This window comes from Photinus pyralis, unplaced genomic scaffold, assembly GCF_008802855.1.
Source record: "Photinus pyralis isolate 1611_PpyrPB1 unplaced genomic scaffold, Ppyr1.3 Ppyr1.4_LG9, whole genome shotgun sequence".
Taxonomy (NCBI): Eukaryota; Metazoa; Arthropoda; class Insecta; order Coleoptera; family Lampyridae; genus Photinus; species Photinus pyralis.
This window is the reverse complement of record NW_022170878.1, coordinates 20,459,632-20,481,621: the sequence shown is the minus strand read 5'-3', so window position 1 is coordinate 20,481,621 and position 21,990 is coordinate 20,459,632. Positions and strand designations below refer to the sequence as shown.

The following is a 21,990-nucleotide window of genomic DNA, read 5'->3' as shown; positions in this document are numbered from 1 at the left end:
TGGTGCTACTTTGAGTTTGCCCAACTACTAATAAAAATGAAATGCGATACAAACTCCGGACTTTGCGCCTCTACCGATTTCCAGAGGCAATGAAGAAGCAAAGCGTCGGAAATAAAGTGGCGCAGGGCCCTTGCACTGAAGTTGGCATTCTTTCAAATTCTTACTAACCATCTGTAAATAATTTAGAACCACGAAACTGTTGCAACGATGGTTCAAATACCGTGCAATCTTCTCTTGGACACCCATAATTAATATTGTTACTTAGAGCACGAAATGACTATTAAAAAAGCAGTGAATAGGTGAAAATCGTCGCGCTTGTTAACCCATTTAATTTCCGCATGGCCAACAGCAATGACACGTTTTACTGTGGACAAATTGATACGAATGTTCCATATTGCATGTACATTTGTACAAGTGAGAAAGGTTTAGTTTATGAATCTCTAGTGAGGTACCTACCTACAGTTTTATGTTTTGGTTGGAGTTGTGCTATGAGTTTTTTGACGCGGTGGCAGAAAGGTTTTGGTAATGAAGAGATACATCCAACTGCGGTTTGTTCTAATTCTAGTCATTATCCTAATCATAATTTTCGCCGTTCAAGATTACCACACGCTACGAAAGAATGATCGCAAGTACATCCTCTACTGGACCCCATTTTGGTGGCACGAAGACTTTGAAGTTGGATTTGGAGATGAGCCCTTCGAAAATTGCGAGTATACAAATTGTTTTGCAACGAACAACAGGAATTTTATGGAAATTAGCGAATTCGACGCTGTAATATTCCACGCGTCGATTTACGATCCAAAGATCCATGGTAAACCACCAAGAAGAACGGCAAACCAGGCTTACATCTTCTGCAACATGGAAGCACCGGTTTATATCGCGCCCAATTTCTCACAATATGACTCGTTCTACAATTGGACGATGACTTACCGGTTTGACTCCGACATTGTGTCACGCCATGGTCAATTCGTCGAAGAGGAATCCAACTACACCTTGCCCTCGGTAGCAGTGATCCAGAAGAAAGCTAAACTAATCGCGTGGTTCGTCAGCCATTGCAAAACGTCAAGTCAGCGGGAAGTTTTAGTGGCAGAACTCCAACGGTTCCTACCCGTCGACGTTTACGGACTTTGTGGCCCGCTGGCGTGCGAAAAGACCCAACGCAACGAGCTCTCCTCGCCGAAGTGCTACGACATGCTCGAAGAAGACTACAAGTTCTACCTATCGTTCGAGAACTCACTGTGCAAAGACTACTCGACCGAAAAACTGTACAACGCCCTCCGGAAGAACGTGGTGCCAATAGTTTACGGCGCCGGAGACTACAACATGAGCGCTCCCCCTGGCTCGGTGATCAACGTGGCCGATTTTGAAACTGTGGAACAGCTCGCCGATCACTTGTGGTACTTGCACGAAAACGCAACGGCGTATCTCGAGTATTTCCATTGGAAGAAGAGGTATAAAATTGCGAAGGTGCAAAAGGCCTGCGAAATCTGTAGGAAACTAAACCTTCCTCAGAGGACGTCGATTTATCATAACTTACTGGAATGGTCTAAGGGGACGAGGGGAGAAATTTGTAAAATAGGTTCTGATTTGCCCAATATTTTGAGAAATGCGCTGTAGTTTTGAATAGTTTTTTTACTAAAATAACCAGTTTTACCAAATCGTCATGTGTGCTTCATATCTAGTGAGTCCCACCAAAACTTGTGTGTCTTACCTACCCTTGACGCCCTTATCCTTAAGTTCGTGAAATGAAGCAATTAATAAGATTTTTTCTTTGAAGAAAAAATAAAGGATAATAATTCTAATTTGGAGACGCAACAGGCTGTAATGAGTGCATCTGCTGCAATTTACTGAAAAATTACCTTTGTACAAATTTTGGGTTAGCAAAAAAAAGGAGCACTAGCGTAACCTCGTTTATAAGGGTTTGTTCTTGAATTTTAGGTTTAATTTGTTGGAAATTCCTTGATTAATTTTAACTTCAACGGCGCAGAAATGAATATAAATTTAACCTTTTTTCGAACAGTTTTCTTTGTCGCAATTTCACTTAACTAAGTGAATTACGCTCATGAGCTTTTAACCTTCGACACGTTAAGATGAAAATATTCCTTGGCGTAATTTTGTAATAATTCTTTCTGATATGGCACTTTTGTGGTAAACTAATGTGCGTCGCTACTACAGTTAAGGGTAAAAGAAACTAACATGCGCTTTTTCAATTGTACTTCAAAATGGGTACTTCACTTCTTCACGCAACTTTTCCACTGGGACAAAATGATACGTTTCCAGAACCACTGGATATTATTGACACTACACCGTGGTTTCAACTATTCATTTTCTCTTCTAAGCTCGGTTAGTTTGAACGCCTAATTTAATACTTAGGCTTTAAATCCGCGATATGACAAAAACTCCGTACTGATCAACGTAAAGCTCTCGTATTGACTCTCCGGATGCTAAAACAAGACTCTCTGGATTTCGGGCTAATCTCATTCCCTCTATTTGTCTTTATTTTTGCCTTTATTTTTAAGTAGGCGGGGTTTTAGCCAAGACTGCTCTACCAACACAACCCACTATATATTTACAAATATATTTACAAATAAAATTTTACCTCAATACAAATTTAAAAACTCAAGCCTGCTGATGTGTCCCTGTACATGTACATACAATATGGATCAATGGACCATATCAATTAGTCCATACTAAAATGTGTCATTGCTGATCATGCGGAAGTTCAATGGATAAACAACAACCGCGAAAGATAATTTGGGTACGGTCCTGATATAGTAAAAGCGTTGAGTGAGACTTCGTTATTCCATGGCAAAAGTAAAGCATTTATAAATAATTCAAGTATTATTGCAACAATGCATATGTAAACAACACGCTATATCTATTTCAAGGGATGCATGTATATTATCACTATACGTCTTTCATATGATATTTTCAAAGCTTCTGACATCTTTCGTGAACAAATCATACCCACATCTTACCAATAAATGCAGTTACTAAATCTATTTCACACAGATGTCGCCACTATCTTGACGATTTATTGAACACGACGTTACGAATATGAAGCCTGGAAGATAGGCAACATATCATACTCGATATTAAAAATGTCAAAACGTATGTGTGTTTTATTTTTTGTCCTCTTTTCCCTTTTCCAGCACTTCATTTCTGCTCCTCCTTGCTCTTTCCACTTCTTTGCGTTCCCATAACGCATGTCCTCTCCGCGGATTCTACATTTTCTTGCATCTACTTCTCTCTATCTGTCCCCTCATTTCCCCACCTAAACGTTGCCATTATCTTAACTTTTTTTTCTTTCCTCCCATAAGTATTTAGACGAACACGCCCTTGGTAGTCCCTTGTACCTACTTTTTCCTCGTGAACTTCAGCATCAATGTATCTTTTTGTCCGCTCCATATGTTCCCTTATATTTTTCCACTCCTTTTAACCTCAGACCTCAGCCCGTCCCTATCCATTTCTTTCATGGTACTTTTTTCTTTGTTCATCCTTTGTGCTAAGCATTGTTTTACTAATTTAATTCCTCATTCGCTCCTTTCTTCGAATCTTACCGCCCCCCGTCATTCCGTCTTCACTATTTTAGATTCTTCCTTTAATAAATAATTTCGTGTCCTTCCCAATACCCATCTATAATACCGTCTTTGATTTCTTCAAATTCATCCCATTGTTTCCACCCCCAGATCTCCGTACTTCGCACCCCTCTCACCATTGCATGAAGCATTTGTTTTCATGTTCTAAAGACCTTTCTGGGGCTCCTCTCTCCTATTCTCCACACCCCTCCTAACGCCAGAAGTTGGAACCGGAACCGAAATGAACTGGTACCGGAACCGGAACCGATTTCATTTATAAGACCCTCACTTGGAGCCGGAAGCGTTATTTAAGAAGCCGCAACCAATACCGCTACCGCTATTATTAGTGCTAAAGAACATAGGATATCATACTTTCTGGAAGTACAAGTAATATATCAACCTTCATTCCTTATCTCCGGTGATTGATTCTCTATGGATTTGATGGCCATCAAGAATTAAATCTCCTCAGAGTTGAAACTACTGCTGAAGAAAACGAAAGTAGAAAAGGACAGGCAGTTGACAGAGATGAAACGAGGGCGTAAGCTGAAAATAAGTTTAAATTAAATCTAAAACAATAGGTTTATGCAAAGAATAATGTACTTTAATTGTGTGCCTTCTTTATTTTCACTTAAAAACCGAAAAAAAACTGGACCCGGAACCGGAACCGAAAATCCCTAAAGCCACAGAACCGGAACCGTTACTGAAACCCTTACAAAATAATTGCGTATCTAAATAGTGCCGAACCGGAACTTATATTTCATATGGGTTCCAGCCCATGCTTAACGGCACTTTTTTCTTTTTCTACCTTCTCTGATTTGCGCATTTGTCCCATTAATTTGTTGATCTTTTCTATTCTATCTCCGTTCTATTCCCTTTTACCAATCTCATTAGTGTCGGGATGAATTATTATACGTGCATCTACGGGTGGTGGATAAAGGGAACGCCCATGCAGACACCTGAATAATCGTAATGTAACTTGCCCTTCGGTGTGGGAAGTGACGACTCTAAGTGATTTGTCGGGGCTGGTAGCGACGAAGATCGTCGCCGCAGACCAACCTCCCAAGTCAAGGTATTAGCGACCGTGCCGAACTGAGTGGCGCTGGGGTGCAGTGTCGATAACGGTGCCCTTTGGATACCGGGCGACCTCATTCCTTCGGGAAGGGGCTGGCAACCAAGCCCTGGGCAAGCGGCCCTGCCCGATTGGGACCGCATTTCCGCACTACTCGTGGGAATTGTATGGATGATTATTTAAACAAACATATTCCGGGCTCATCGCCCTCAAAAGATGTCAAGATCGCTGCAGCGAGGCTCATGGTGACCATAGTTCCGGTATCACACTTGGAGATGGACATCGCTGAGCCTCAGTTTGAGGTGTATTATGGATGCATTGAATGCAGTTGTCGACGGCTGCTGGGGTTCCGTTGGAATACGCAGGGTGTCGTTGTGGCCGAATGCGAGGATCAGTGGGTCTTGGACTGGTTGGGAAGGAGCCCTGGGCTGGCGCATATTTGAAAGGCGAGAGGTACCTAGGGTAATCAAGGTGATGGCTATGAGCTGTGGCCTTTGAGATTTTAGAAGCTTTGGAGACCGCGTTCAACAATGATACACGCACTGTCTAACATCCGCATCTATTTGATGTTTTCATACACTGTGTTTACCTCTATTACTGTATAGTATAGGGTAAATCAAATTTGCAGTGCCGGACTTGAGACCCCCTAACAGAGTGGTTTGGAGGTTTTTGAGAATGTGGCCTCTGGATTAATTGCAAGGAAGATCTTGGTAGGTAATGAAACCTTTAAAGCATATGTGCAAAATGATAACAAGGGACTTCTGGGGTTTCAATATCTATGCAAACTTCTGGCTTCAAAACCCACATTTTAAGCTTCGGTAATTATAGTGGCAATTAGGCTTTAAATTTCGATGCAATTTTGACAACGTGGCAACACCGCTTTCTTCATACCTAAATTTGTATGAACAATGTCCCGTATAAATGATGCACTTTGTTTACATAACCTATTTTAATAAAATTCAAATTTTCCACAAAAATGCAAGAAGACTGGAGCGTTGAATGTTCGGACGACGAAATTCGCGATAAACCAAATTGGGAACCATCACCGGAGGAGATAGATCGCCTTTACACCATGATGGATAAAGGTGAGGTCCCCGAAATCTCATGGAAGTGTCCCGGCTATCGGTCGCCTTCGCCGGAAGTAACAGACAAGCTGGAAGAAAATGAGAACTCCGCCCCGTAAGTTTTGGTGGTTTGCAACCGTTTATAAAAGGTGTTCGTTCCAGACTCGAGGATAAATCGGATTTCGACTTCATGGACGAGGCATCTTCGCCTACATTAAAAATGAGGAAAGATGGCGAGGACGCACTCAAAGGCAGCGCCAAGAGGAAGGTCACCTCTTTAGATGGCGTCATTAGCAACATGAGGAGGCACAATCTACTACCGACACAACCAAAAGGAAGCTAGCGTTTATTTAAATGAATGCATTTATAATACTTGTATCTATCTTTGTGGTGCCGGTTTCGGCTTCGGCATTTTGGCGAGTAAACCTTGAATCTCCTTCTTCTCGTCGTATTGCTTCCACAATTCGTATAGATTAATTATATACCTACATATTTCTTGAATTTTTTCTATATCGACATTCAACTCTGCAAACCACACTTTGTGGTCTTTCTGGAGGATGACGCAAGCAAACTGGATGCAGCCGATTGCAATTTGATAAGGGGGATACAGCAGGCAAACGTCGGTTCGAAGTGAATCGTTCACTATACGCCATGCTAAAGTAAATAGTTGGTCCTCGTTTCCCAAATCTTGTACTAGCTGAAGCAGTGGCCGATAAGGCTGATATACTATTAGACAACAGTCCAAATTCTCTAATAAGTAAAATTCGCACTCTAAAATGTGGTTGGTACGATAGGGAAATTCCTGGGTATAAGCGTAACTGAACTTATTCTTAACTGCAAAGGATAGTACAAACACAATGTTCTCAAACCGTGCGAGATTACTTACTAACTTGCTGGCAAGTTGTTAGCAGTCTTGAATTAGAAATCACACCGAACTCCTCCACCTTAGACGCTAAAAAGATACACGTCGGCGCCAGTAAAAGAGGATCAATACACTTCAAAGAGTTCCTCGCATAAAATCGTTTAAAATAAACGGTCGCGGTCGCTATAACCTGCTGACGTAGTTTTAGTTGTTCGCCCAAAGTTTGAATCACTGAAATCAGTTTGGCTTAACGCGGCGAATGCCGAATAAAGGTCACTTACCGCTAGCGAAGAAAATAAATATCTTTTGATATTCGTCTTCGGTGAGTATGGATAAATCGTGCTGTCTTTCGCGGATTAAATCCTGTTTATCTAAGAGCCATTGCTGACTGAAAATTAAGGTTCAGTTTGTTAGTTCGATGTAGTTTTAAACTTACTGATGGGAACTTTGCCAGAAATTACCGGCCATTATTTTTGCCTATTTAACGGAATAATGCATAACCTCAATTTCTTGATTTGACATACCATAGAGTAAATACTGAATGACGTACAGGGCGAAGAAAATTTTTTGGTATTAAAATTCTAAAGACTACAATCCTGTTTTAGAGGGTTCTTAAAACTCTTAAAAGTTTGTAAAGACCCTTTGAGGCGCTTAAAGAAAGGGCAGAAACTTCGGTTACTCATTAAGCTTATGTAGCCTTAAGAGATCTTAGCTCTTGAAAACTGTTTGTGTCTCTTAAAAAAGTTTAAAGACCTATTCAAGTCTTTGGAAATGGTTGAGGGCTCACATAAAATTCAAATAACTCTACACAGCAAGTCTTTAAAGCACACTTAAAGCGTGTCAAAGATCCCCAAGATCTCCCAAATATTCTAAGCATCTAATTAAGGCTTAGGAAGACCTGTGGAACATCATGGCACACTCTGTAAAGGCTTTCGAAAGCTTAGAGACAGCAATGCAGAAGCAAAAGGTAGTAGGCAAAACCTCATGGCTCTTGCAAACTCTTAATAGGACCCATAAATGCCCATTAAAGTGGCGTAAGAACCCTTTAAGTTTCGAATCCAAAACCCCAAAATTGTTATAAAATAAACTTATATTCAAGGTTCCAAAAGTATCGTAAAGATCTTCAAAAGCATTTGTGGGGTCCTGAACACACTCAATGATTAAAATGTTCGTGTTCGTGTTCTTGGGAGCTTTTGAGACGCGTATACTATCCTTACAGTGGCCCATTAAACTCACAAGGACTTTAAAAGCTACTGCAATTTTTTACGCTTTTTAAAGACTTTTGCTTCTGTTAAAAACCCTTAAAGGCACTTAAAGATTTGGAACGACCACTAAGGGACAATTTAAGAAAAAAGGCAGAGGCCTATGGAATATTTCTGGAATTTTTTTAAGCTAGGTATTATTTGAAGACTTAAAGAATGTATAGGCGACCCATCCGTATCCTTACAAACTCCTAAAAAGAACAATAAAAACCCATTAACGTGTCGTAAGAGCACTTTTAATTTTGGAATAGAAACCTTTTTAAAACCAAGCATATTAAAGCTGTTAAAGACTACGAAGTAAAGGCTCTAAAAGCATATTGTAGACCTTTCGGGGGTCCTGAAGGCACTCAAAGGTTAATAAACTAGGCCCGACTCTTGTATTCTTAAACCTTTTTGAAGGCTTTTAAGGCTCATCAGTATCCTTAGCGCTGCTTAAAACTCTTAAGGCTCCCAAAAGAATTTAAAGACTCGACTTTTACAGAGAGCATAAGATTTTAGAGACTTCTTTTTTATACAATTCTTGGATGCGCTTGGAAATTGATTGCGACTATTAGAAAGCCGTATATACTTTTAAAGAATTTTTAAACTCCCTAAAACTTAACTCAAAAGGCTCAAAACCTTGGTGCTTCCTATGGGTATTAAAGATATTTTCATGAAATTTTAAAGGTCTTAAGGATCTTTACAAAGCTCTCAAGCACTAACAACATTGTAAAAGCTCTAAGCCATTCAACATTTTCGGGGTGTCTTTGACGAATGTTAGCAGACTACCTTAAAAGCCCTTGAAAACTTAAGGAGCGTAAAACCTCTGTTTTTTAACGTTTTTGAAGGCCCCTAAGGTTCATAAGTATCCTTAGCTCTCTCTTAGCTCTCCCTAGTCTTACCAGAAACCCTAAAAACCCGACTTTTGATAGAGCGAAAGAACTTCAAGTTATTGTAATTCTTTGTGGCCCTTGAATGTCCTTGAAAACTATTTGCGACAATTAATAAGCCTTAAGTAACCAACTAAAGAAGCTCAAACGCTTTTAAAAACCTTTAAAGTTTCTTGAGACTATTAAAAGTTCTTTCATGAAGTTTTAGTTAGATCTTAAGGATTCTTAAAGGCCCAATCTTGGAATTGTTTGAAATTATGGATTCCACAGGCCACATTCTATAAGAAAATGTTTTTTCCCGGTCGATCTGAGACAATTTTTTTTTTCGGGGCAAAAAAAAGGGCAGTGAACCTTCCTTTTTTATCAAAAATCGACTACACCAAAATTTCTCGGGAAAATACTTTTTCGTATTAATTTTGGTGCGTACGAGTAGAATCCAAAACAATTCGTACTTTTTCGATTAGACTTGTCAATCAAAAGTTACAGACCAGAAACCAATTTCGAAAGAAAATTCAAAAGGCTGTAACTTTTGAACTAGTAGCCCAATCTTGGAACTGTTTGGAATTATGGATTCTACAGGCCCCATTCTATAAGAAAATGTTTTTTCCCGGTCGATCTGAGACAATTTTTTTTTCGGGGCAAAAAAAAGGCAGTGTATAACCTTCCTATTTTATTAAAAATCGACTACACCAAAATTTCTCGGGAAAACACTTTTTCGTATTAATTTTGGTGCGTAGAATCCAAAACAATTCGTACTTTTTCGATTATACTTCTCAATCAAAGGTTATAGACTAGAAACCAATTTCGAAAAAAAATTCAAAAGGCTGTAACTTTTGAACTAGGAGCCCAATCTTGGAACTGTTTGAAATTCTGGATTCTACAGGCCACATTCTGTAAGAAAATGTTTTTTTCCCGGTCGATCTGAGACAATTTTTCTTGCGGGGCAAAAAAAAGGCAGTGTGTAACCTTCCTTTTTTACCAAAAATCAACTGTAATTTGATTTAAGCCCTTAATCAATTCTATCCCTTCTGTATTTGTCACGTTATCTTTTGATTTTCTTTCTTGTATTCCATTTTCCTATTTCCGCATCGTTTTTTCAGTTTTTATCGTATTTGATACACCCGTTAATACTCCTCCTTTGGCTCTTCCTTTCTTGCTTTCGCTTTCTGGCGTATTGATATTCCCATTCAAAACCTTTCGGTAGTTTTTTCTCCCAATTCTCCCAATATTTTTCTTCTACTTATACTTCTTTCATGCCGATTACATCATAGGTTTTCACGTAATCCCACAATTCTAAATCCTTGTTGCTGATTCCCGCCACGTTCCTGAATCCAATTTTGATGTTTCCTTTTTCATCATGTTTTCTTTAATTTTTCGTCCTTTTTTTTTGTTTGTTTTGTTGTCACCTGTTGTTCCTTTGTTAATTATTTGGTGTGATCCCCCCCCCCCCCCCCTTACGATTGGGTATGCTTGTTTAGTTTTTTGTAGTTAAATTACCATCTCTTTTGTCCCATTTGCACCATGTATCATTTATCATGAGCTTCATATATTCCATTTTTGTGTATTGCCTTTTTTTCTTTTTCTTCCCATCCTTTCTCTGATCTTCTTTTGCAATCGCTTTCTGTAAACGTCAGTTCATTCTCGATATATACCTTTTTATCTCTTAGGGCTTGTCTGTTGCTCATGATTCCATTTTTTTCCTTCCAATTTGTACACTTCATTACAATCCCTATTTATCGTTCTCTATTTTGTATTGTACGGGCTTCTGTAGTAGAAATATTTATTTTTAATTCATTTTTTAGGAAATTTATTGCGTCGGTTTCCTTAATGTTATTTGCTCCCCCTCCTTTAATTTTTACGTTATTTTTTTTCTTCATCCTTTCCCCTTTTTCCAGTCTCCATTCTAGTTTGTCTACTCTCTCCTCTAGTTCTCGTTTTTCTTTGTTCCATTTTTCTTTCTTCCTTCTCTTTATTTTGTTTCTTCAGTTCCTGCATTAAACTCTTCTCTCATTTCCGTTATTTCTTTTCTGACGTAATTTCTCATTTCCATCATAGTCTTGTTATGGGTTATCATCATGTTTTTAATTTCCTCCATGTTTTCTCTAATGAAAGGTCTCAACGAAAGGAATTAATGTCAACCAACCTTAGCCTCCTCCTCGACTCTTTGTCGTCATCGGATATAAATAATTCCTTATATTTCAAAAACAGATTGTCGGAGGATGGTACTCACAAAGGGCGATTGGGACGTCTGGAAGAAATATATCTATTGATAATGTCAAAACTTTATGAGCGCATATCTCAAAAGAAAACATCGATAAATGCGCATGACACTATATAACGCAACCATTGACTAAGCTTTTTCGGTTGTGCACAATTTATAGTTGTTACGTAATGGGAGGGTTGCCAACTGCTAGCACTTGACGAGTACCTCGAATGGGTAGCTACCAACCTGCAAGATTACGATTCAATTAAAAGTTTCGACTTTCAGGTATTTCATTTTCAATTCGTTCGCTTCGTTGACAAGTTGCGCGAAACATTTTTCAGATTTCGAAGCTTCGGCTTCGCTATGACATCTTCATTTGTTGAAATGAGTGTCGTTTGCATTTTTGGTACTTTCTTCGCAAAAAAATAAAATCCCGACAGACCCGAAACCGTACATTTTCAATTAAAACAATTAAATTGAACAATCGCCTAATACTATATAATTAGCAATTCGCTATTGTTTTCCAATTGAACGCTTCGTTGATTATTTCAATTTTCTCATTAAGCTTGTCGATTGTGTGCCATTCGAAATCGATTCTATTGGGCATTCATCTAGAAACGTGTAAGCAATATTTACAAATTCGTAATTGTCGCATATCTGGTCGCAATTAGAAAAGTTAAATTAGTTTAGTCGTTGTTCCCTGCTGAACGTTCAAGTTTGCTTTAATGCCAGACGTGAATCTCACTAATGAGGTATTTGACACGTATTATTATAATTAAAGCCAATAAAGTTTAATTATACAAGGTGGTCTAGACTTTGAGTAACAACTGAAATAAATACTGGGCACGAATAGAAAAATCTGACACGAAAACTCTATCTGGGTCGCGAAAAGGATTCGAATAAACACACAATTAATTGATGACAACGACAAAAATTTAATCCGAAACACATGAAACAAAACAAAATCTCTGATAGAAAGAAAAGCTTGTTTCGACATATTACCCCACACACAGGTGGTTTTTTTAAAACTCAATCTTGAGTAATTTTTGTAATCGGTAGAAATTTTTAAGTTTTAATGAAAGAAAAACCTTTCAGAAAGGTTTTACTACGCGGACAACTGCTTTGTTTTGGTACTCACTCTCGAACTAACTTTTTTAGGATCTGTCGGTGAGGTAGCTGCGTATAATTCTGGGCATACGCCGGAATTTCCAGCTTCCTTAACGCATCGATTATCGCCCGTCTGGAAACCACGTTGAAGGCATTTTTCTCGTCCAGTGAGGCCACCATATCCTTTCGTTTGCCTGCTTCACACCTTGGGCAAAGTCCAACAAACAGGTAGGTCTGAAACTCAGGCCCTTCTCGGGAATCAGGACCTGCTTGCTTGAGTTCCATTTTTCTAGGTACAACCCCGTATCCAGGTCCTTGTCAAACACTGCTCTCCAAGACTTGGCGTAAAAAAATGTATACGCTCTTTTTACCGTCGCGAAAACTAACAGCTAGCAGCAGCCTGGTTTTTCTGTTGTCTCTAGTATTTAAGGGTACACCACTTCCACTATACAATAATCTCCTTTTTCAGGATTTTTCAAATCAACCGCCAATCAAAATTACTCTTGATAAAGTTTTCGTTACTTAAATTTCCTCAGATAGGTAAATTGAATAAATTACAAAAGCGGTAAAATTTAAATAAAAATACAATGGGCAATTAGATACAGTTCCACAATAAAAAATAAACACTGAGATAACACATTCAAGTACAATAAATAAATTCTGTGCCTAGTCCCCCAGATACCTAATAAAATTGAAATATTCACATATACAGGGTGTCCCGACATTATTTTTGGTGTTTAGATTACAATAAGTATAGATTTAGCCTTTATTTATTTATTTATTGTCCCTCTTGTTCTGGGCCCTTAATAGTTTGGTTCTTTAACAGGATAATAAATCCTAATCTTGAATAGCTTTTACGCTTTTTAAGGGGCGGTTGAGTTTTTGAAGATTACCAGGTGCTTTTAAGGATTCGTTTTTTTAGCCTTTAGGAAGATGGTAAGATCCTTTAAGGCCAAGACCTTCAAAATTCAATGGACTGACCTTTAATAGTCTAAAACATTCCAAAGGTTTTCTAGTTTTTTTAGGCTTTTTACTTAGCTTTAAGTATCTTTGAAAATCTTTAAATCTTTCTAAGAGTCCTAACGGATTTTCAAGCGCACTTAACTTCGTAGAAGGAAAAGGGTGGTACATCCTCAACGGAAACGTGAAAGGAAACGAAGAGGGAGAATATACATACATAGGAAGCAGAAGGCAGTCGGTAATAGACTATATTATTATTCTAAATGAAAAAAGGAAAGAACACTTAAAAAAATTTCAAGTAGACCAAAAATAGAATCCGATCACCCACCAATATCCACACGATGAAAGGCAGTGCTGACACACAATACAGAAAACAAACAAAAGAAATTACAAAAACGAGACAAATCTGGACAGTAACAAACAATAGGAAAATACAGAAAACGTCTAAAGCAGTCAGAATTCAAAGAAACTGAATGTGATGCTGCACTAGAAGAAATAAAAAAGGCTGTAACTAAAGCGGTGACAAAAACAACATCAAAAATAAACAACTGGACACCATCAGGAAGGAGCAAGTGGTGGGACACAGAATGCAAAGAGAAAAAATAAATTATAAAAGAACCCTAAAGGATTGGAAAGCAGGAAACGATAAGGCGAAGGGTACAGAACAAAGAAAAAAGAACGTAAGGATACATGCAAACGCAAAAAAGAAGAATTACAAAAAGAGAAAATAAGAGAAATAAAAAGCCTCAAAAACGAAAATGAAGTGTGGAAATTTATAAACAAAGGGAGGAAAAATAAAGAAGGAATACCGGACAATACGACATTGGAGAAGAAGGAGGGAAAAAGAGAATGAAGAAATGGGGGAAGAAGAAATGGAAGCAGAAGTAGCAAAGATGAAAAAAAGAAAGATCCTGGACCAGACCAAATAACTAATGAGATGATAATATATGCGCCGGAAACGGTGAAACAGCAAATTATAAAAAAATTAAGAGGGTATGGAGAGGAGGAGGATTTCTGGAAAGTTGGAAAGAAGGAGAAATATGCCCAATATACAAAAAAGGAAACAAGGATGACATCAAAAACTATAGGGGAATCACACTCCTAAACTCAATATACAAACTTTACGCTAAAATACTAAACAACCGCTTAAATGAAGAAGTAGAGGACAAAGAAATACTAGATGAAACACATATGGGCTTTAGGAAGGGAAGGGGGACGATAGACAACATATACATAATAAATCACGCAGTATAACAAGAACTGGAAAAGAAAGAAGGTAATGTCTACGCCCTATTCATAGATCTAAAAGCGGCATTCGATAATCTAGACAGGAACGAATTATATAAGAGCTTGTAAAAGAAAAATATCGACAGCAAGGGTCCGTTAACTTGGCCCCCCCCCCCACTGAGAGATTTGATAGTCGTATTATTTTGAAATGAATGCGCTCGTTATGCGCTCATATGCGCCACCGATAATAAATCTTGCGCCATTATCGTTTTTTAGAAATCCGAAAAAACATTTGGGGGGGCCAAGTGAACGTAGCCCCCCCCCCCAGTACGTATTTTGTCCCTTGTAACTAGGTCACCTGATACATTTGGTTATGCGCTCAATTGCGCCACTTGAATTAAAGCTAGCGCCATTACGGTTAAGCCGTGACAAATTTTCAAAAAGTGGGGGGGCCAACTTAACGTTTTTAAAAGTTACTTTTTTTAACATCTTTTCATACGAAATTGTACTCTCAGGTATGCGCTGAAATGCGCCGTAAAAAGATATCTTTGCGCCATTATTGTTTTTTGGATATCCTTAAATATATTTGGGGGGGGGGCCAAGTGAACGGAATCCCCCATAACGCATTTTGCTACCGGTATTTGTGCCACTTGATACATCTGGTTATGAGCTCAATTGCGCCACTTGAATTAAAGCTAGCGCCATTACGGTTAAGCCATAAAAATTTTTAAAAAGTGGGGGGGGGCTAACTTAACGTTTTCAAAAGTTACGTTTTTTAACATGTTTTTTCTACTACATCGTACCTTTCATCATGCGCTAAAATGCGCCGTAAACAAAAATCTTGGCGCCATTATAGTGTTTCAGAAACACTATACAGGGTGTTTTTTTGGGAGCTTTAGTTAAACGATTCTGAGAAAGTAAAATAGGTAGGTTTTTAAAAATTTGTATTTAGGAGTTACTCCGAAGGCCGAATCGATGTAAAATATTTTCAAAATGGACGCACTTCCGGAAATAACTTTTGAAAACGCTAAGTTAGACCCTCCACTTTTTAAAAATTTTTTATGGCTTAACCGTAATGGCGCTAGCTTTAATTCAAGTGGCGCAATTGAGCTCATAACCAGATGTATAAAGTGGCACAAATACCGGTAGCAAAATGCGTTATGGGGGATTCCGTTCACTTGCCCCCCCCCCAATATATTTAAGGATAACCAAAAAACAATAATGGCGCAAAGATATCTTTTTACGGCGCATTTCAGCGCATACCTGAGAGTACAATTTCGTATGAAAAGATGTTAAAAATAGTAACTTTTAAAAACGTTAAGTTGGCCCCCCCACTTTTTGAAAATTTGTCACGGCTTAACCGTAATGGCGCTAGCTTTAATTCAAGTGGCGCAATTGAGCGCATAACCAAATGTATCAGGTGACCTAGTTACAAGCGACAAAATACGTACTGAGGGGGCTACGTTCACTTGCCCCCCCCCCCAAATGTTTTTTCGGATTTCTAAAAAACGATAATGGCGCAAGAGTTATTATCGGTGGCGCATATGAGCGCATAACGAGCGCATTCATTTCAAAATAATACGACTACGAAATCTCTCAGTGGGGGGGCCAAGTTAACGGACCCCGACAGCAACCCAATAGAAAGTATTAAAGAATTCTATAGAGAAACAAAAAGTAAAGTTAAAGTCAATAACAAACACACAGACTATTTTTGGACGGAAAAAGGAGTCAGGCAAGGATGTCCGAATGCAAAAAGAAAGTTATATCTTGCAAAGTGTAGTAGTTTAGGACAGACAGACAGATAGACGGAGGAACGGACGGACAAATAAAGTTGCTGCGCCAAAGAGGCAACAAGACGTCATAGAAATCTAAGAAGAAGGAAAATATGAAGCAGGCAAAAAGAGAATAGGCAAGGAAGATATACATGCGAAAGCAAAAACATAGCAAAAATTATGGGAAAAAATATAAAGACGGGGTAACAAGAGAACTGCAAGAAAAAAGGAGACGGGACAAAGGAAGCGACAAGAAAGCATAATGGAAGTAGGAACACCCAAAAGAAGGCAAAAAAATAACGGAAGAGGAGGCATAAACACAAAACCAAAGCAGGATAATTGGTTAAAAAGGAGGAGAAGACAAGAGTAGAAGAAAAGATGTGCGTGTGTATTATAAAAAAAAATTATAGACATATGAGGACCATGTAGCAAAATTATAAGAAGAACCCTAAAGGTAAAACTAGAGGAAATGAGAAGGGGTCGAGCAGACAAAATGAAAGAAAGACTAGAAGGTAGCATGCGGATTGCAATAAGAAGACAGGGGTGGGAATAGAAACTATGTAGATAGGAAGGGATTCTCTTGGGGTGAATTTCCCGCGACAAATTTCAGCTATTTTAATTCCCTACTTAATATCTATATTCCGTGTGTCTCCGTCATTGTGTCTATCAGTACAATCCACTTTATCGACATTCCAGATCTCATTTCCGTGCTCTAAAAGTTTGAGAGATATGATTAAGCTAAATTATTTTTGCTTCATTAACGAATTCCTTCCTTTATCGCATTATCATCTCAAGAAGCTTCGTCGATAATTACAAAGGAAACAAACACGAGCAGGTAGTCCAGTTGTTAATAATAAATTACTACTCTCGATCCCATTACACGCATACGTGATTTAATTTTCGAAAAATTTCGTGCAAAAAAGCCGGGTTCTTTTCTCACATTTACAATTACGTAAGTAATGTGCGTATATCCGTCGAAAAACGCAATTCCGTAACGAGGAATTATTTTCGAACGATTGCACTCGCTCAAAAATCAGATCACATTCATAAATCCTAATTAGGATCTGACAATCGCAGGACCACCCGCAATATAAGGGGGTTCAATTTTCAATTTGGCTGCCCATAATGGCGATTCTTTTTTAATCTTGATAGGTTTGTTAGTCGTAATCAAGTGGAAGCGATTTGAAAATGTGAACTTTTCAATTTAACGCGACATTTAAATTTGTACATACGCTTCCAATTGGCGCTTTCCGGTTTCATTTTGATAATTACCCGATGAAAAAAAAAAATAAACATCGCAGCTGATCTGAACAGTCAGTTTTCCTTGAATTTAAATGCGCAGGTAGCAGAACCATAGCTGCCAACACTGTCCACCCAACCAGCTGCAGAAGAGGAAAAGAAACCCACTAAATAGGAAAAAGTTAGAGCTAATGGAGGAACTAATGCCAAAATCTTCCGTGATTCACCTATTCAGGTAAGATTTTTCTTAAAGTTAAGGTAGGAGAAAACGACGAAAATTTACGTTTTGAAGTGTAGGTCGTAAACGGCCTTGTTGAGCTCAAGAAGGGCGCGTATACTGAAAATCTGAAAACGTTTGACACTGATGCTAGTCGTATACTGCGAACTGCAATTCATACTTAAAATGACTCAAAAACTCCAATGACTTTAACCTAGCAAAAGTGAAATTTGGTTCGACTACTAATATTGCCCTTGTATGTGAATTCGTACTTTTTTGATTAAACTTCTCAATCAAAAGTTATGGACTAGAAACCAATTTCGAAAGAAAATTCAAAGGGCTGTAACTTTTGAACTAGTAATCTTGGAACTGTTTGAAATTATGGACTCTACAGGCCACATTCTATTAGAAAATGTTTTCTCCGGGTCGATCTGAGACAATTTTTTTTCGGGCCTCAAAAAAAAGGTAGTGTATAACCTTCCTTTTTTACCAAAAATCGACTACACCAAAATTTCTCAGGAAAACACTTTCGTATTAATTTTGGTGCGTAGAATCCAAGACAATTCGTACTTTTTCGATTAGACTTCTCAATCAAAAGTTATGGACTAGAAACCAATTTCGAAAGAAAATTCAAAGGGCTGTAACTTTTTAACTAGTAGCCCAATCTTGGAACTGTTTGAAATTATGGATTCTACAGGCCACATTCTATAAGAAAATTTTTCCGGGTCGATCTGAGACAATTTTTTTTTCAGAGCTCAAAAAAAGGCAGTGTATAACCTTCCTTTTTTACCAAAAATCGACTACACCAAAATTTCTCGGGAAAACACTTTTTCTTATTAATTTTGGTGCGTAGAATCCAAAACAATTCGTACTTTTTCGATCAGACTTCTCAATCAAAAGTTATAGACTAGAAACCAATTTCGAAAGAAAATTCAAAGGGCTGTAACTTTTGAATCTAGTAGCCCAATCTTGGAACTGTTTGAAATTATGGATTCTACAGGCCACATTCTATAAGAAAATTTTTTTTCCGGGTCGATCTGAGACAATTTTTTTTCGGGGCTCAAAAAAAGGCAGTGTATAACCTTCCTTTTTTACCAAAAATCGACTACACCAAAATTTCTCGGGAAAACACTTTTTCTTATTAATTTGGGTGCGTAGAATCCAAATCAATTCGTACGTTTTCGATCAGACTTCTTAATCAAAAGTTATAGCCTAGAAACCAATTTCGAAAAAAAATTCAAAGGCTGTAACTTTTGAACTAGTAGCCCAATCTTGGAACTGTTTGAAATTATGGATTCTACAGGCCACATTCTATAAGAAAATTTTTTTTCCGGGTCGATCTGAGACAATTTTTTTTTCGGGCCTCAAAAAAAGGCAGTGTATAACCTTCCTTTTTTACCAAAAATCGACTGCACCAAAATTTCTCGGGAAAACACTTTTTCTTATTAATTTTGGTGCGTAGAATCCAAAACAATTCGTACTTTTTCGATCAGACTTCTCAATCAAAAGTTATAGACTAGAAACCAATTTCGAAAGAAAATTCAAAGGGCTGTAACTTTTGAACTAGTAGCCCAATCTTGGAACTGTTTGAAATTATGGATTCTACAGGCCACATTCTATAAGAAAATTTTTTTTTCCGGGTCGATCTGAGACAATTTTTTTTCGGGGCTCAAAAAAAGGCAGTGTATAACCTTCCTTTTTTACAAAAAATCGACTACACCAAAATTTCTCGGGAAAACACTTTTTCTTATTAATTTTGGTGCGTAGAATCCAAAACAATTCGTACTTTTTCGATTAGACCTCTCAATAAAAAGTTATGGACAAAAAACAAATTTCGAAAAAAAATTCAAAGAGCTGTAACTTTTGACTAGTAGCTCAATCTTCAAACTGTTTGAAATTATGGATTCTACGGGCCAAATTCTACAATCTTGGAACTGTTTGAAATTATGGATTCTACAGGCCACATTCTATAAGAAATTTTATTTTTAAATTTTTAATATATTTGAGTGACAAGTATTCGAATACTTTTCAAAGTAAGTTAATGAAATACTTTTGAAAGTATTCAAATACTTTTTTAAAGTATTCTGCCCAGCTCTGTGTGGGACTAAATTTCTAACAATATAAACAAACTAGTATGAGTAAATCTTCGAAGCAAAACAAACCGTAACTGAAAAATGTTTGGTTTTGGTCTCGGACCAAGTATCGGTAACTTAAAAACGTGATTACAAAGCAAGTAGCAAAAGGGAAATGGGATGTATCGGGGGGCAATTTACACACTAACAGTAACAATCTCTAAACGTTTCGTAAAAGTTACTTGCAAATGGGTACATCTTCAGGTATCGATCTCGAAGTAGCTCAATGTTGATAGAATGAAGTAAGTCAACGAACTTCGTGTGATTAGATCCAGGTAAAACTCAGCTGTTTGGTTTCACTTAAAATGGCGGGTAGTTCTGCCGGTAAGGTAGAAATATCTGCGCGTGCCTTTCTAATCTCTAAATGGCGGTGGACCTTCACAAATTAATTTTGCTAGCGCAATATTGTGAAGATCCAAAATTCAGCGTTTCCACTCCGAAAATCCGGTAGGTAATAGTGAACTAAATCGTACATCAAAAGTAAGAAGTAAGAAAAAAGACTAAAAATTATTATTCAAAGTACAAGTGAATGCGTAATTGTTGTTACATAACGCAAAACGGTCTTAAAACTTGTAAGATAAATCCGCAAATAGCGCCAGCGAAGCTTGAAAGTAGAATACTTCACTGAATTTAACACGGCGTCAGTATATCCCAAAACTGGTTCACAAGAGGATGAGAGGAATTTTTGAACCTCAGGGGTTGGGAAGGGACGAGAGTTGGCTCGTGAGGAATGTTCAAACGGAGTCTTTTCCTATACTGAGTAGAAGGATTTGGAAGACGAAAAGTAGATTCCACTCAAAAGTCCTCTTCGTTAGTTCAATTGATGAGAGTTAAAGGAAGAATCGGTCCGTTACATGACCATGACCAAACATCCTTTGACGCAACTCTTTTTTGCAATATCATCACGAGCGAGTGGATCACTGGAATAGAGCGTTTTCTCAATGATTTGCAGTCAAATTTTATGGTACTCTGCGTCATATGTGAGCACTTTGTGGAAGAGATGTGTGTCAAAGGAGAGGAACCCGAGCTGATATATCTGAAATGGTTCTCTTTCCGGTGGAGCGTGTGAGTGGATTTCATCGCCCACAGGAGACGATTATTTTAGCCCATGGCGAGACGAGGTGAGTCCAAGAAGCTAATGAGTGGAAAATGGACAAACTGTAAGGGTTCTTCAAACGAACTCGGGCAAACAGTCTCGCGTGCTTTGACGATGGAGGGAAATGAATCGTCATTTATTTCACCAGCCAGTCCCCACGTGGCTGGAAGCTGCGAACGTCTTGCTAGAACTTTGAGCTATTCTTTATGAAGTGGCTTCAAGAGGAGAAAGTGCTGAAGATCGTAGTGACAGAAGTGGAGAAAACTGCAGATTTGCAATGCATCACTCCAAATCATTTGGAATCGAGAACTAGGAGAATTTTATAAATGGTGACATGATCAGAGCTCAGTGGCGTCGAGCTCAGCTCCTTGCTATGCATTTTGGAATACATGGGCGAAGGATGACATAGCTCTCTAAATTATTATATTTTATATTATTTATTTAATACACCAAAATATATTATTTAACACGTGTTTTTATTTTCAAACACTCACTAAATTCAAAAAGGTTTATACAATATTGAAAAAAAACATAAAAAACATAAATGACAGGTAATTTTATAAAAATATTTGTAAATTACATAAAAAACATAAATTACTGGTAATTTTACTGTAAAATATCGGTTTTTTTTAAAAAATGGTAAGTTACATAAATTACATAAAATACATAAAAAAACATAAACAATTGGTAATTTTACACGTAATATTACGCACTTTAAAGAAAACGTGTAATTTAAAATCACTAGTTTCTAGTCTATAACTTTTGATTGAGAAGTCTGATCGAAAAAGTACGAATTGATTTGGATTCTACGCACCCAAATTAATTAGAAAAAGTGTTTTCCCGAGAAATTTTGGTGTAGTCGATTTTTGGTAAAAAAGGAAGGTTATACACTGCCTTTTTTTGAGCCCTGAAAAAAAAATTGTCTCAGATCGACCCGGAAAAAAATTTTTCTTATAGAATGTGGCCTGTAGAATTCATAATTTCAAACAGTTCCAAGATTGGGCTACTAGTTCAAAAGTTACAGCCGTTTGAATTTTTTTTCGAAATTGGTTTCTAGTCTATAACTTTTGATTGAGAAGTCTGATCGAAAAAGTACGAATTGATTTGGATTCTACGCACCCAAATTAATAAAAAAAGTGTTTTCCCGAGAAATTTTGGTGTAGTCGATTTTTGGTAAAAAAGGAAGGTTATACACTGCCTTTTATTGAGCCCCGAAAAAAAAATTGTCTCAGATCGATCCGGAAAGAAATTTACTTATAGAATGTGGCCTGTAGAATCCATAATTTCAAACAGTTCCAAGATTGGGTTACTAGTTCAAAAGTTAGAGCCTTTG

General features: G+C 37.7%; 3 protein-coding genes across 4 annotated transcripts; 2 read left to right on the top strand and 1 right to left on the bottom strand.

Moving 5' to 3' along the window:
- The first annotated feature begins 352 nt into the window (after positions 1 to 352).
- On the top strand, positions 353 to 1,745 carry LOC116181199 (alpha-(1,3)-fucosyltransferase C-like). Of its 2 annotated transcripts, XM_031501494.1 has the most exons (2): positions 353 to 548; positions 599 to 1,745. In XM_031501494.1, exon 2 carries the CDS (start codon positions 748 to 750, stop codon positions 1,615 to 1,617), a length of 870 nt encoding a protein of 289 aa, XP_031357354.1. In that variant the 5' UTR covers positions 353 to 548; positions 599 to 747; the 3' UTR covers positions 1,618 to 1,745. The 2 variants fall into 2 exon arrangements, with proteins under 2 accessions (XP_031357354.1, XP_031357353.1); XM_031501493.1 differs by having other exon boundaries at positions 353 to 1,745.
- Positions 1,746 to 5,582: 3,837 nt separating this feature from the next.
- On the top strand, positions 5,583 to 6,207 carry LOC116180544 (PAXIP1-associated glutamate-rich protein 1-like). The gene is made up of 2 exons (XM_031500587.1): positions 5,583 to 5,826; positions 5,874 to 6,207. Exons 1-2 carry the CDS (start codon positions 5,624 to 5,626, stop codon positions 6,052 to 6,054), a joined length of 384 nt encoding a protein of 127 aa, XP_031356447.1. The 5' UTR covers positions 5,583 to 5,623; the 3' UTR covers positions 6,055 to 6,207.
- Positions 6,041 to 7,094, bottom strand: LOC116180543 (cyclin-C). Its single transcript, XM_031500586.1, has 4 exons — positions 7,010 to 7,094; positions 6,855 to 6,961; positions 6,598 to 6,804; positions 6,041 to 6,545 (listed from the first exon to the last, which is right to left on the bottom strand). The coding sequence occupies exons 1-4, from the start codon at positions 7,039 to 7,041 to the stop codon at positions 6,091 to 6,093; spliced, it is 801 nt and encodes a 266-aa protein (XP_031356446.1). The 5' UTR covers positions 7,042 to 7,094; the 3' UTR covers positions 6,041 to 6,090.
- Positions 7,095 to 21,990: the final 14,896 nt, after the last annotated feature.

Excerpts from the sequence above, each read along its gene's own strand:
- LOC116181199 (XM_031501493.1), top strand. The coding sequence starts at position 526 with ATGAAGAGATACATCCAACTGCGGTTTGTTCTAATTCTAGTCATTATC.
- LOC116180544 (XM_031500587.1), top strand. The coding sequence starts at position 5,624 with ATGCAAGAAGACTGGAGCGTTGAATGTTCGGACGACGAAATTCGCGAT. Across the intron at positions 5,827-5,873 it reads GAAAATGAGAACTCCGCCCC|ACTCGAGGATAAATCGGATT; the intron begins GTAAGTTTTGGT and ends TGTTCGTTCCAG.
- LOC116180543 (XM_031500586.1), bottom strand. The coding sequence starts at position 7,041 with ATGGCCGGTAATTTCTGGCAAAGTTCCCATCA. Across the intron at positions 6,962-7,009 it reads TTCTGGCAAAGTTCCCATCA|TCAGCAATGGCTCTTAGATA; the intron begins GTAAGTTTAAAA and ends CTTAATTTTCAG. Across the intron at positions 6,546-6,597 it reads AACAACTTGCCAGCAAGTTA|TTAAGAATAAGTTCAGTTAC; the intron begins GTAAGTAATCTC and ends TATCCTTTGCAG.